At 53.8% G+C, this 14,114-nt stretch overlaps 7 protein-coding genes across 7 annotated transcripts; 3 read left to right on the forward strand and 4 right to left on the reverse strand.

The window, feature by feature from the left end:
* Positions 1 to 255: 255 nt before the first annotated feature.
* Positions 256 to 1,188, forward strand: N7532_009819 (YoaK family protein; the record flags this gene model as incomplete). Its single annotated transcript, XM_056622310.1, has 1 exon — positions 256 to 1,188. One exon carries the CDS (start codon positions 256 to 258, stop codon positions 1,186 to 1,188), a length of 933 nt encoding a protein of 310 aa, XP_056469726.1.
* A 901-nt stretch (positions 1,189 to 2,089) lies between these two features.
* On the forward strand, positions 2,090 to 3,088 carry N7532_009820 (DNA/RNA non-specific endonuclease; the record flags this gene model as incomplete). Its single annotated transcript, XM_056622311.1, has 1 exon — positions 2,090 to 3,088. The coding sequence occupies one exon, from the start codon at positions 2,090 to 2,092 to the stop codon at positions 3,086 to 3,088; it is 999 nt and encodes a 332-aa protein (XP_056469727.1).
* A 296-nt stretch (positions 3,089 to 3,384) lies between these two features.
* On the reverse strand, positions 3,385 to 6,354 carry N7532_009821 (WD repeat protein; the record flags this gene model as incomplete). The annotated part of the gene is made up of 1 exon (XM_056622312.1): positions 3,385 to 6,354. One exon carries the CDS (start codon positions 6,352 to 6,354, stop codon positions 3,385 to 3,387), a length of 2,970 nt encoding a protein of 989 aa, XP_056469728.1.
* Positions 6,355 to 7,181: 827 nt separating this feature from the next.
* Positions 7,182 to 7,869, forward strand: N7532_009822 (uncharacterized protein; the record flags this gene model as incomplete). The annotated part of the gene is made up of 2 exons (XM_056622313.1): positions 7,182 to 7,466; positions 7,531 to 7,869. The coding sequence occupies 2 exons, from the start codon at positions 7,182 to 7,184 to the stop codon at positions 7,867 to 7,869; spliced, it is 624 nt and encodes a 207-aa protein (XP_056469729.1).
* Positions 7,870 to 8,105: 236 nt separating this feature from the next.
* On the reverse strand, positions 8,106 to 9,913 carry N7532_009823 (xylulokinase; the record flags this gene model as incomplete). The annotated part of the gene is made up of 2 exons (XM_056622314.1): positions 8,106 to 9,338; positions 9,416 to 9,913. 2 exons carry the CDS (start codon positions 9,911 to 9,913, stop codon positions 8,106 to 8,108), a joined length of 1,731 nt encoding a protein of 576 aa, XP_056469730.1.
* A 612-nt stretch (positions 9,914 to 10,525) lies between these two features.
* On the reverse strand, positions 10,526 to 12,088 carry N7532_009824 (homoserine O-acetyltransferase family protein; the record flags this gene model as incomplete). The annotated part of the gene is made up of 1 exon (XM_056622315.1): positions 10,526 to 12,088. The coding sequence occupies one exon, from the start codon at positions 12,086 to 12,088 to the stop codon at positions 10,526 to 10,528; it is 1,563 nt and encodes a 520-aa protein (XP_056469731.1).
* Positions 12,089 to 12,728: 640 nt separating this feature from the next.
* N7532_009825 (acyl-CoA dehydrogenase family protein) lies at positions 12,729 to 14,106 on the reverse strand (the record flags this gene model as incomplete). Its single annotated transcript, XM_056622316.1, has 2 exons — positions 12,729 to 13,726; positions 13,782 to 14,106. The coding sequence occupies 2 exons, from the start codon at positions 14,104 to 14,106 to the stop codon at positions 12,729 to 12,731; spliced, it is 1,323 nt and encodes a 440-aa protein (XP_056469732.1).
* Between the last annotated feature and the right edge of the window lie 8 nt (positions 14,107 to 14,114).

Here is a 14,114-nt window from a genome sequence, read left to right on the forward strand (position 1 = left end):
CGGTGCTCGAGCCGTCCTGTACTCTCTAGCGACCAGGAATATCCATGATGTATACGAAAATCAATCTGGATGTACATCAAGCTACCTGCATGAGCCAAGCCTGCACGATTGCCGCCGTACATCTATTAAATAATCTCCGATCCGATCAAATGGCAGACATGAGATGAAACCGCAATCACCAACTGCCCATGATCTCTTAAATTCACAGTGTTGTTGACCGCGGGTCTCGCCGACTGGGGAATCCGATCGGCCGCGATGACGCAGCGGTGGCCGTGCGGAGAGCGGCAACTTCCCGCCGCGTCGCTTTCTCCGCACGAGAATGAGCTTGCCCTGCCAACCCCGACAGGCCCCGAACGAAGTGCTGGTATCGATCTCATCCTCCTCTCCCCCCTCCCCGCCTCCCCTACCATCATGCCGCTCGAGACGGATCCTTTACTGGAGAACGGGGGATTGTTGTCTTCCCCCGCGCATCCGCCTCGATCGCGCGTGTCGCAATACCTCAGACAGCCTCTCGATCCGCGCTACGGTGATCTCCTGCTGCTGTTCTGCTACATCATTACCGGATTGCTAGACAGTTCCGCTGTTTTCATCTGGGGCTCCTTCGTAAGCATGCAGACCGGAAACACAGTATACTTTGGGCTGGGACTCGTCGGCACCGACGACGACCGTTGGATCAAATCCGGCGTGTCGATTGCCGGGTTCTGTTTGGGCTCGCTCTGCTTTGCAGCTTTTCATCGGGCCTTTGCACCGCGCCAACGCTGGGTCCTTGTTGCGTCCTTTGTGGCTCAGCTTCTTTGCATCATGGTGGCAGCCGTCATCGTCACCATCTTCCATTCGTCGCGAAACCAACCGCTCAGCTGGCTGGTGCTCGTCCCCATTGTCCTCGTGGCATTCCAGAGCAGCGGACAGGCGGTGACGAGCCGTGTGCTGAAGTATAATGGATTGACGAGTGTGGTTCTCACTAGCGTCTACTGCGATCTCTTTTCCCACCCGGATCTGCTCTCACCTAAACTGCTCCGCAATACCGAACAGATGCGTCGCACCGGTGCCGTGGTTTGTCTGTTACTCGGCGTCGTGCTTGGTGGTTTCTGGGCTCATAGCTCAATTGGCATGATGGGTGCCTTGTGGACGGCTGCTTTCCTGAAAGGGCTCATTATCATTGCTTGGTTGTCGTGGAGGAAGGAATAGACTCGGATAGACCAGGCTGTTGATTAGTTGAATCTCTTGCTGAAGTCCCCTTGCGGGGAGCTCGGATATAAGATACATTGGGCATCTGCTGTCACTGGTCATCGCTACCCAACCGACGGTACATACCGTTCCATGGGCACGATACGCTAGTTTGTGATGGGGATCTGGAAACCCGAACCTCATATGCCGCATCATTTTTCTATAAACCCTGAATTTAATAGAAGAGCTTCTTATAATGTTTTCGCCTTTTTTAACCTTCCAGGTTGGGGAGAGGTCGTGTATTTATTTTTTGCAAGGTGACACCACGATTTGAACGAAGTTCCCCGCGCTGGGGATCTCGTCCCGAGGTAAAATCTACCCCGAAGTTGGATATCGGAGTAAATCGATTGGATTTGAGACGAAGGACCTGAGTCCTGAATCACATATGATATTGACGATCGGCATCACGTCCATTGTGAAGGTAGTACTACACAGTATTCCTACTGTGTTACTACTACACTGTAGTAGTACGCTGGTTCCTACCCTAGGGAACTAGTGTAGGCTCAAATACTAGACCAATGTATACGAGTCGTCTATACTATTAATACCTTCAAAGCAATTTGGCTCCTTTCAGATCTATCCCAGTGACAGCACGTTGTCCGCGGATGCATTGTGATTCGTAATCGTCTCTCTCCTCCGCCGCTCTTAATTTCAGCTTATCATTAGCGCCACGGGCTGCTTTTTTGTGATCTTCTGACTTGCGCTGCAGCTGGTCAGCCTACGCATGTGGCTCTGATTGGCGCGTGTCTCGCCCGGCCCCGTTTCTTTTTTCCCGCAACTTCAGAGTTGTCAACAATCAACGCCTTCCCTCCGTCCTCTTCTGCCTCGAGATCCCCCCCCCCACCCTCGATCTCGGCACATCATGTCGAAGGCCACGTTTGCTGTCATTGCCGCAGCCAGTGCGGCCACGGGCGCCGGTGTCACGGCCCTGCTGTATTCCGCCAAACCGTCTCAACAACAGTACCAGCACCAGCAGCACCAGCACCAGCAGCTTCCCCCGACTCCTGCGAGCGGCGCCAAGGTCCCCAAGTCCACTGCGACTCCTACACTTGCCGCCAAGGCTGTCGGACCCGTGGATCCTGCTGGGGTCCTTCAATATGGCTTCCCAGGCCCGATCGCGGACGAGCTTTCCACCCTGCCGCTGCACGGCGCTTACGACCGACGCACTCGCAACCCTTCTTGGGTCGCCGAGCACATCACGCCGCAGTCGCTGGCCATAAAGGACGCCGACCGCAAGCACAGCACCTTTGCCGAAGATACCTCCATCCCGGCCCTGTTCCGCGCCAAACTGGCCGACTACTTCCGCTCGGGCTACGATCGCGGCCACCAGGTCCCTGCCGCGGACGCGAAATGGTCGCAGGAGGCCATGGACGGCACTTTTCTCCTCAGCAACATGTGCCCGCAAGTAGGCGAGGGTTTCAACCGTGACTACTGGGCGCATTTTGAGGATTTTGGCCGCAAACTAGCCTCCCGCTACCCATCGGTTCGCATTGTGACCGGCCCTCTCTACCTTCCTCGCCGTGACCCCGATGGCAAGTGGCGCGTCAACTACGAAGTGATCGGTAACCCACCCAATGTCGCGGTGCCCACCCACTTCTACAAGGTCATCTATGCTGAAGACGGCACCAACTCCCCGACAAGCAAGGTTGCGCTGGGCGCGTTCGTGCTGCCGAATGCTCGCATTCCCAATGAAAAGAGCTTGTCCGACTTCGAAGTCCCCTTGGAGGCCGTTGAGCGGGCGTCGGGTCTTGAATTTGCTTCGAAGCTTGATCTCGGCCGCCGTCGCCGACTGTGCCAGGAGGTGAAGTGTGAGATCACCGTGCGCGAGTTCAACAATGCGCAGAAGAAGATCGGCGCATAAATGCGTGGAACGTTGCCGATAGGAGAGACTTTCCGTTGGTATGGTGGGATCGTGTATCTCGATCGTTCCCGGGGATTTGATTATTCCTCTGGCCGAATGGCACTGTATATTTAAACTTAGGACATGGCTCTTGCATAGTTTGGGCGTTCACATCAAGATCTTTCGGGTTTATTTCTAAGCATCACTTGAAGGATTTCGCACTCAAAAGACGATCTTCAATATTGAATTTAAGATACAACATCAGGGGGTATTCGCGTAAAAAGAAATTATAGATGGCAACCAGAGGGGAGCAGCCATCAGTTCTCCCCAGTGGGAATATTGGCGTCCACTTGCCCACTATCCGGCCACCAGTGGTCATCTTCGAGACTTTCATCGACCGCTTCGTCCAGCGATTCATTAGGGACATTTGCTATGCTTTCAGTGGATTCATCCATCATGCATGCGCCGATGAGGCCGTCTACTAAGGAAGCTGGCTGCGGATCGGTAGCAGATAAACCCAGGGGTATCGTATGATCTTCATCATCTTCCAAAGTAAGGTCGATAATTTCAACCTGCTTGTCTGGATTGTTCACTGTAGGTTCGTGCTCTTGCTTCGCCAGCATTACCTTCCTGGCCTTGGCCCTCTTCTTCTTCTTCTTTTTCATGGGGCCATGGGTACGAGTGCGATCTTCTGCATCATCACTACTAACGCAGATAGGCGAGGCGTCTCGTTTGCGCTTTTGCGAAGTCAGATTCCCATGACCTGTTGATTGCCGTGCATGACCCAAAGAGGAATTGCCTGGTTTGTTCCGAGCCATGGCGATGTTGACCAGTTTCCGAAGCTCATCCCTGGAGCGCTGGTCCAGCCCAACTCGATCTTCCGGTCGAGGCCCTTCGAACTGACATAATTGGATCTCTTCCAAAAGAGGCATTTTCAATATTTGTTCGGTCGATGCATTCGCGTCCAAAGATAGTTTTCGTGCCCAGCGCGCAACAGGTCCAGAGTACTGGGGGCCTTGCACCGGTCCGAAAGTCGGGTGCATGGTGAGTTGACCCGAGGATACGAGCTCATTTGCAGCCGATATCGCAGTCACCTCGGACTCCGGCTCAGGCAAGCTGTGCTCAAAGAAAACTCGAAAAGTGCCGGGCTCGGGATCCGAGGTAGGTCCAGACGACAGTACGTGAATGCCTCCTCCACTATCGCCGAGGAGGAGATGGCCCTTGTCAGGGGAGAAGGCAGAGCTCATAATTCCGTCGCCCAAGCTAGCCGTGTTGGCCAGCAAGACATCTTCGGGGGACCGCCGGATATCCCACTGTTTGAGAACCCCATCAGAAGCCCCAGTGTAGAACTGGTCAATTGATGCCCCCCAGACCGCCGTGCGAACGCCAACATCAACCGCCTCTCGGGTGTACTCATGGCTAATCGGGCTGAGGGGTTCGCCATGTTGTAGCCTGTGAATGATTTGGCGCATGCGAATATCCCACACGTATGTGCTTCCATCCGTACAGCTTGCGGTCACATAGGTGTCACCGAACGGAGGGAAAGTGATCTCGTTGATATCTAAAGCCGGACAGGGAAGAGCGTCGGTGGTAATCACTTTGTCCGCCCACGATTGATATGTGTAGATGTGAACTAGCGATCGTGTACCAACGGGGTGTTCCTTTGGATTGGTGGTCAGTGGGCTCGCTGTCGCAAATTTCGGCATCGAGGGATGCCACTTGATGTCAAAGATATTCTGTGAGCATGGCATGAGCTTTTTGGAAGTCACGGATGCCTCTTCCATTCTCCATAATTCCAAGTGACCGGAGCGAACGATGTCGAGGTTGTTCGCGTCCTCATTCTGCGCCATGCCGCCAATGATGAAATTCTTTGTTTCGGGGGTTTGTCCCCATGCAAGGCTGGTCGGGACCAACGGGACATTTTTCTGCATGGGGCCACGGGAAAGGTCAAGGGAGATAGAGGATGGGTCTGAGCCTAGAGTCCACAAGCGAAAGCCGTCATGTGTCCCAGTTACCAGGCGACCAGGCATGTGTGCCGAGTTTGCCATGACCTCGACCTGAGATGTATGCATGAGGGTCTGCACACAAGACATGGATGTTTCTTGCAAAACGTCCCAGATTTTAACTGTGTGGTCAAAACTCCCAGTAAAAAGCCGGTCACCCACCCACTGCGTCGTAGACACAGTTGTGAATAGTCGCGGATCGAGCGTATTCCTGGGGTTTGGACGCGGCTTCCAGTGATCAGAAAGCTCATGTAGCGAATTTCGGATCAAATTTCCTAACACCAGATTATTTCCGCGGTTGTATTCGTCGGTCGGAGCCACGGCCCCTGCAGCAAACTGAGAGCCATCTGGTGACCATGCTAGGCTGACCACGTCATTGGATGCTCCCTTCCACTGTCGCCACGGCACGAGTTCTGAGGACAATTGGGAATAGATAGGGTCATCATGCATGACCCTAGAGCGCCCGCATTGCCGACCCAAGATAAATTTCCCAAGGTCTGGGCGCTTGCGTGCCAGTGGGGTTTGAACAAGTTGAGAAGCCTGCGGAGTGACGGCCAGCGAGATCGCAGGCGAAAAGTTGGTGCTGTTGGGTTTGAGAATTGCGCGATCATCGTCTTTGGGGTCCTCCCGCTCTGGGCCGAACGCCTCACTTGCAAGCGCACGCACGTTATAGGTCCCGGGAAGCGGTCGTGACCGCCTCGAACGACGACAGTTTACATCTTGAACGCCCGGTGTGCGTGAAGAGGCAGATTCTATGCGCAGTCGAGGGGAGGTCGTATTATGTGATCGCTGTGCCGAAGTCGCCTGCCGCGGTGTGTTTGTTCCCTGGTGCTGCTGACTTGCATTGTGGACGGCCACAACCTTTCGAAGAGAGTCTTTTTCATATTTGCTAGATGCTACAGGGCTCTTTGACAGCAATTGCGGTTGGGGTTGGGGAGGTGTGTTGGTTGTGTTTTTCGAAATAGGTTTCAGGGCGCGTGAGCGAGAGTCCGGCGTGGACGATTGAGAAGGAGTAGCCCGGGAAAAGGAATTGGGGTCCGATGTCGCGTTTGATTTTTGAGGCTGTTGCGGCGCATCGAACCGCGAGGGTTGAGGGTTATGTTGACTTGGACTATCCGCCCATGCGCAATCAAGCGGGATGGGGAACTCCATCAGGCGGTTTGGCAGGGTGGCTTTACCCCAGATAAACTTATTGAGAAGTACTTCCGCCTCGAGCGGGATATTGCGCGGTTCCCTCCGCCGGGAAACGCGACTGCGATAACTGGACGCGCCTGGGTTTGACATCGTGGAAGGCGACGGCTGTTCGTGACGATCAGCCCCGAACAGGCCAAATGTATACCCTTCCAGAAATCCATTGTACTTACCATCTATGCCGCCAGTGGGGCCATTAGAGCATCAGCGAGGATTCAATGAGTAGGTCGCTGTCCAGAAGGCGTGGGAAGGGAGAGATGTGATGTAGACATTTCGAAGTAAGAGTCCGGGGAAGCAAAGCGAGATCCACCACAGTCGCGGTTAGGAGGCACCACGTAGTACCACAGTAGGAAGGCGGTGAGAAATAGCTCCTTGTACCTATTTCTAGATTTTGATAATTTTGATATAGACTTACAATGATTCGAACCTGGTCAAGAATGTCCATTTTTAATAGAATACTCAATTTACGGAAGATGAAAATACTGCGTTGAAATAAGCCCCGTCAGCGGGCCATGTAAAACAAGGGGCTACAATACACTACCCTAGGAGTGGAGGTGCGGTACTCTACAATCCGAGTGGGACCGACGAATTCGCATGTATTACACTTAAATGAATAGGGAAAATTCCCTCTCAAGCACTAGCCATTGAAATAGTGATAGTGATAATCTCTTTCTTCCTTAGTCAGTTAGTGTCCTGAATAAAGCTTTGTGAATTCAAAGAGCGATTCGGAAGTCCCCACTATGCATTGGAACGCGCACCACTATGGCTGCCTTCCACTTGGGGGCGGAGAATGGGAGACAGAAAGTATTATATAAGAGGGCCCTCTCACCACCAAATCGATGAATCTCTGATTCACCACGATACGGACAACTTTGAAAGGTAAGTCTTCTGGTCGGATAGCTCTCAGGTTTTGTATTTCAATGGCGGTCACCGAGATCGCCTTCCTTCACTTGAAGGTCCGTCAGCCATCGACCGCCACAAAGACGGGTCTACGAGAAGCTCAACAGGCCCAGTCGAAGTACTCGGGTTATCCTGTCCACTTTCTGCGACAGGTGGAAGACCCAAGCTATTTCTACCTTCTCGGTGGCTGGGAGTCTGTCGCTATACATGGCGGGGAATGGATTACGTCCGAGATCAACCAGCGATTGCTTGGCAAGCTGCAGGTCGATATGGATGTGGAATGGATGTTTCACTTGGATGTTCCGGTAAGTGTACGGGATAATCCGAAAGCACCAATTCGCCGACATCCAAAGTACTGATCTCACCTAGCCTTCCGGCTCTCTCTCCAACACTCCGCTCCAAGCACCAGTCGTGATGCTGAGCAGGTACTTTGTCAACCCTAGCAAGAAGGCCAAGTTCGATCATGTCTTCGCAGCAGGTATCCCAGCGTTGGAAGCATCAACCTGCGTCTCTCCGTACTTTGGAGGGTGGAGAATTGATAAAGACATGGAAAGCGAGAACGAGGAATTTGTTGTCCTGACTGGATGGAAAGCGATAGAAGATTTTCATAATTTCTCTGAGTCAATGGCCACAGAGCAATTCATGGTAATCCAAACTGTGGCTACAAGGGTCGAAACGAAGCATCTCCGTCTGGAGAAATGGGAATGATCCGAAAGATGAAGAAATGTCGTATGGGAGTCTCAAAACTTCTTGAGTATTGAAGCAGCCTAACCCTTGTGAAAGATCGTATCACAATCAATGTCTCTTTTTTCATCACTTTTATGGGATTAATATGTAAGAGCTTTCCCTCCCGGCATCTCTAGACGACCAGAAATATTTGGAAGCCGAAAATTGTCACAACGTCGACGGTCATAATCTATATATAAACTTCCACGCATGGACGGTTATGGTTTGGCGCCTTGAGCCGCACTCACTTGCTGCACCACTTGCTGTTCCATCTTCTCGAACCCTTCCACAGCCTTGCCATACTGCTCGAACACGCCCTTTTGATATCCATCCGCAATCTTCTCAATGAACTCCTCCTCTTGCCACCGCTGGCCGATGAGATTTTCAAATGTCTGACCGGGCTGCCGCTCCATGCCCCAGACAGCCTTGTAAGCGGCTCCCAGGGCACAGGCGTTGTCGCCAATGTCCAGCTTATAAACGCCTTCCACACCTCCAAGAATCTCGCCTGCAATTTTCGCAATGGCCTGGTTCTTGGATCCACCTCCCACAAGGTAGACTCGGCGTGGCTGCGCCGGCAGCCCATTTCCGGGGCTCTGGGTGAGTCCTCGGGATCGAAGGCGGAGCGAGAGCAGCTGACTCTCAATGATGGCGCGGGCTTCATCGTTCGGAGCACTCCACCCCGAAGTGGTCTCTTGCAAGTCTCCAGATTCTGCGTTATAGGTGAAACGCCATTGACCGGATGGGAGGTTCGGGACAATCTCTGGCCGCGGGAAAAATAGTCCCATCTTCATCAAGTCTGTAGGGTTCTTCTGGCCGAGTGGTGGGCTCTCCAACGAAATCTTATCGAAATTGGCCCAAGGCTGTGATGGGTGATCCTTTAGAGACTCATTAATGGAATCCCGCACATATTCACGGGCCAGGCCGCCGTTCTTATAGCATAGCATGAACATGTAGAGCCCGGCGGTCGTTGGATGGTTAAAAAAGTGAGTGGCTGGATCAGGCATGTAGCTGGGAGTAGACATGAGGAAGGTCGTCGAGGTACCCAGAGACACCATCGCATCGGACGGTCGAAGAGGCAGCGCGAGGATCGTGGCCGGGTTGTCGCCGGTGGCGGGGATGACTGTGCAATCCGAGCTGAAGCCATAACGCTTTGTGTAGTAGGAGTGGACCGATCCTAGGTGTAGCCCACCATCCTCGGGCACATCGCCCAACTTCCGCTTCAGATCCTCGACCTCGAACTTGCCAGAACACAACTGGAGGATCTTATCATCATAGGTGCCATTTTTGATGTTCCACAGATTCATGCCGCATACATCCGAGATATCGAAGGGGGCAATATGTCCAAGGAATAGGGAGGCAATGAAAGAGGAGACCAAGGAGATGCGAGCTGTCTTGCTGTACACCTCGGGGTGCTTTCTGGTAAAGCGGAGGATCTGAGGACCCGTGAATCTCTGGAGAAGGGGAAGAGTGTTAGTAAGACTCAGATCGATGGGGTAATATTGATTCTGCTATGCCAATTTGCACTTACATGGTGGGCTTTGCTTCCAGTAGCCTGTGCAAGTTGTTCTGGACTGCCGAGGATCTCATCGAACTCATCGCATTCTCGCTGGGTGCTAGAATCCTGCCAATTGGGACTGTACGGGTGGGAGAAAGCAGCGGGAAGCTGATCTTCAAGCGACTTGGACGGGTCGAGGTTGCGGAGGAGTTGCTCTGCCTCATCGCCCCAGTAGACACTCCCATGCTGCTGGCCTGCCCCGCTGATGCCCTTGACGCGACTGAAATCCAGCCCTTGCTTGCGCAAGCTCTCGAGCACGGTGTCCAAGGCCTGTAACCACAATGCGATCGGAGCGTAGACTTCATGCTCGGCCTCGTTTGTCAAGACGCCCTTCTTGATGGGAAAGCCATGGGAATCGGCATCGAAGTCAAATTTCGCGATGTAGACGACCTTCAGCTCCGAATTGACCACCAAGCCCTTCAGCTGCTGGGTGGACAGGTCGAAACCGATGTACAAAGGAGACTGCGACATGGTTGTTCAAGACTGGCTCGCTGTGAAAAGTCAACGAGAGAAGAATGGCAAGGAGAACAATTGGGCAGATGGCTTGTTCCGGAAAGTGCATCGCGCGGAAGATGAGTCCGGCATGATGTCAAGGGCTCCACCGCCGCCTGGCTGGCTCGGGCTGCGCCTGCTGTTTGGAGATTATCCGGATCCTGCGGCCAGCTGACCGTGTTTCTCTATTTACCCTACGATACTAGCACAATAGTTGAGCTTGGGACAGTTCTGGACCCGACTCCGATGGTACGAACATAGCGGGGTCTGCAAAGCGCCCCCGGTTAAAATCACATCGCTCTGCTAATTTCTCGGTTGAATTGACTGCCCCACACGAACCTCCGCGGAGTATGGGGGATTCCAGGCCAGACGCCGGCGCACAGCTATTTATACAATTTTCGGTAAGATAAAACGTAATAATGGAGAAATACATCGGTTTGCGCAGATATAGAGATGCGTGCCGTCAGATACATTCAAATCAACGCCCGCTTATGCATTATTTTCATCGTCGCTAGTTGCGAAGTACTATAGCACTAGTATGTACAGGATTGGGTCATCAAACACAGGAGATACCAACCGGGGGTCGGCAGTCTACTGCAGGAACTGGCCCAGCGGACCACCGATGTTTTTCAAATCCAGCAAGAAGGTGTCGTGACCGAACTGCGAGACGTCCTCGCCCAGCTCGATGTGCTGCACGGTCTGATTGCCGCCCGCGCGCAGGGTCTCGGCAATCTCGCGCTGCTGCCAGGCCGGGAAGAGGATGTCACTGGCGACTCCCATCACAAGAACATCGTGACCCTTGAGGGGAGCCAGACCGGCCACGAGGTCACGTGGGGGACCGTCGGTGGTGGCGGAGACGGACTGATCGGAGAGAGGCAGGGAGGTGGTTGCCTCGGGCTGTTCTTCATAGGGCTGGTCGGGAAGAGTCAAACTGCAAGCCGGATCCGACACGCTGGGAGAGATGCCTCCCTGGGCGATGCGGGCCTCTGCTTCCGCGCGGCGGCGGCGAGTCTCGGATTGATGGGCGTGGCCAAGATCGAACAGATCCATCGCCTTGGACACATACAACAGACTGTTGGGATCATACTCCAGACAAAATTTCTCGCCGGCATGGTCAAGGTAGGTCTCAATCAAGAAGTCGGGGCACAGCGCAGGTTGCTTGCTGGGGTCGGCACGGCGGCGCCCAAAACGGTTCTCCCACTCCGGGCCACTGCGGTAGGTGACTGTGGCAATCTCTCGAGCAAGCTTCATGCCTGAGTGCGGAGGAATCGCATCGTAATAGAATCCACGGGCCCAGTTCGGATCCATCATGAGGACCTGGCGCTGGGTATGCCGCATCGCAATACTATAAGGATGGCTGCGCGCGCAACCGCTGATGCTGACAATCTTGCCCACTCGCTCAGGAAATAGAACGCCAGCAACCAAGCTCTGCATACCGCCCATACTGGAGCCAACAGAAGCAGCCAGCTTCTTTATGCCCAACCAGTCAAGGAGGCGGAACTGGGCACGTACCATGTCATCCACAGTGAGGATCGGGAAACGTGTGGCATAGCGTTGCCCGTCCGATGGGTCGGTAGAGGATGGTCCAGTCGATCCATAGCAGCTACCTAGCACATTGGTGCAAATAATGTGGTATTTATCGGTGTCGAGGGGCAGTCCGGGGCCGATGAACTTCTCCCACCATCCAGGCTTGGGGTTGGGAGCAGTACTGTGGGCGTGGCTCGAGGCGGACAAGCCGGTGTGCAATAGGATGGCATTGCTTTTTTCGCTATTGAGCTGGCCCCAGGATTCATACGCAATGTCAAACTCCGGCAACACTCCGCCCCAGTCCAGAAGAATTGGCTTATCGCTGTGGAATCGTTCGTGCTCGCCCGCCGTGTATGAGGGCTCGGGCCCGGTTTCAAGTGACCGGGCGGAAAGAATGGCTGATTTCGCTTCCTGGGCATCGAGGCATGGAAAGGACATAGCCGGGTTGGACGAGTCTTTGGCGTAGGAGGTGGCATTGGTGGAGGACTGGCGCGGAGAGCTGGTGTGCAGCCGTTGCGACTGCGCAAGCATTACTTGACGGGTCCTGGCAAGGGTGGAGTCGCCAGATCGCCATTGCGGGATGCGCGAGCGAGAGGCGTACCGGATAATGCCGTGTAGCGAGCGCATCGTGACAGACAGGTGCGAGAAGACACAATACTGGAAGGAAAGAGTCACCTCGACAGCATTGAATTCGATGGTTATCAAGCAATTGATGACCCATATTGTCAGGCATCAAGACTTCCTATCGCAGTAGGCGGAGAGACTATTTTGACGCCTCAGGCACCAATATTACATGGCGTCATCAGCTCGGCGTATGATTCGCCAAAGCTTTCCGCGGGTGCACTCCGACAGCGGAACGGTCACGCGACTGGAACACATGTTGGCGCATGGCATTTCGGGATCAAAAATCGGGATATGCTTGCCTGTTTTGTCGTCGCGCGCCCACTTTCCACCTTGATAAATAGCTGCCAGCAGTAGCAGCAACACAATGGAGAAATAGCTACAGACTACTACGAGTAACGGGGAGTTGCTAGGAAGTGAGGTGTGTCTTTCTATTCAGAGCAGGGAGACGAGTTTCAGTTAGTACTAACATCAACTGCAGATGTGTAAAACCATGGAAAGTTAATTGAGATAGGATATGGTGCATGTTTGTATCTGAAGAACCCACGATGAAGTTTATCCTACGTATATGATTGTACCTTTTGATAGAGAATTCGGATATTTGACATTCGCTAATATACACACCATCTATGTACCCAGTTGTATTTTAATAGCTCCGAGGCAATTGAAGCACTTTCTCACTCACATAATTCAGAATCATTTCCCGGCTCACTGGAGCAATTCGGGGCACCAGGCACTCCCGCAGATATCGCTCAACATCATACTCCATCGCATATCCCATACCACCGTGTGCGAGCACCGCCCGCTCACAGGCTGTGAATGCAGCCTCGGCCGCCAGGTACTTGGCGCTGTTGCAGGCTACCCCGATCGAGTGGAAGGGAACAGAGCCATCATTGGTATCATAGAGACGGGCTGCGTGGTAGGTCGCCAATTTGGCGGCTTCCAGTTTCATATAGGCATCGGCGAGAGGATGAGCCACTCCTTGATTTTGACCGATGGGCCGGCCAAAGACCACGCGTTCTTGGGCATATTGGGAGGCTTTTTCCAGAGCCGCGTAGCCGAGACCAAGGGCCTCACCGGCGAGCAGGCAGCGCTCAGCGTTCATGCCGTGCAAAATAATCTTGAAGCCCTGGTTCTCCTCTCCGATAAGGGTGTTGGCCGGGATCTGGTAGTTGTCAAAGAAGACCTCGTTGGCATCCACGGCGCGACCGCCCATCTTCTTGATCTTCCGCATGTCCAGTCCCGGCTGGTCGCGATTCAGATCGATACAGAAGAGAGACAGACCCTCACTGGATTTCTTGACTTCTTCCAGGGGAGTCGTCCGGGCCAGCAGAATCATCTTGGATGCGACTTGGGCACAGGTGATCCAGATCTTCTGACCGCTGACGGAGTATCCGTCGGCTGTCTTGCTGGCCAGGGTCTTGAGCTTGAGAGTCTCCAATCCGGTGTTCGGCTCGGTCACCCCGAAGCAGGTTCTCCAGGTGCCATTGATGATGTTGGGGATCGTCGTCTCCAACTGCTCTTTAGTGCCGAACTTGGCCAGTGGCTGCGTCGCATAGACGTTGGCGTGGATGGCTTGCGCGCCCGCCATTCCTGCACCCGACTGCGTGATGGTCTGCATCATCATGGTGGCCTCCGATATGCCTGCCAAGAGTTAGATCATGAGAAGATCAATACATTTGAACATTCAAGGACATACCAAGTCCCGCTCCGCCGTGCGACTCTGGCAAGGCGATGCCCAGCCATCCGTCTTTGGCCAACGCGGCGTGGAATTCCTTCGGGTCCTTCTCTTGCTGGTCGCGCTCTTGCCAATAGGTGTTGGGGAATTTGGAGCAGATATGAGAAATTGCCTCGCGGACTGTCAACTGTTCCTCTGTGAAACCGGTCATCTCCATCAGCTCACGACGCGCCGAAGACGAGAATGCAGCGCGGGCAGCGAAGCGATTGTGCCCAGCCTGTGATGTTGGAAGCGAGCGCACCGCCCATCGCGACCGCAATAACCGCTGCCATTGAGGTCGAGACATTCTGTGCA

This window comes from Penicillium argentinense, assembly GCF_028826775.1.
Source record: "Penicillium argentinense strain IBT 30761 chromosome Unknown utg000010l_segment0_segment0, whole genome shotgun sequence".
Taxonomy (NCBI): Eukaryota; Fungi; Ascomycota; class Eurotiomycetes; order Eurotiales; family Aspergillaceae; genus Penicillium; species Penicillium argentinense.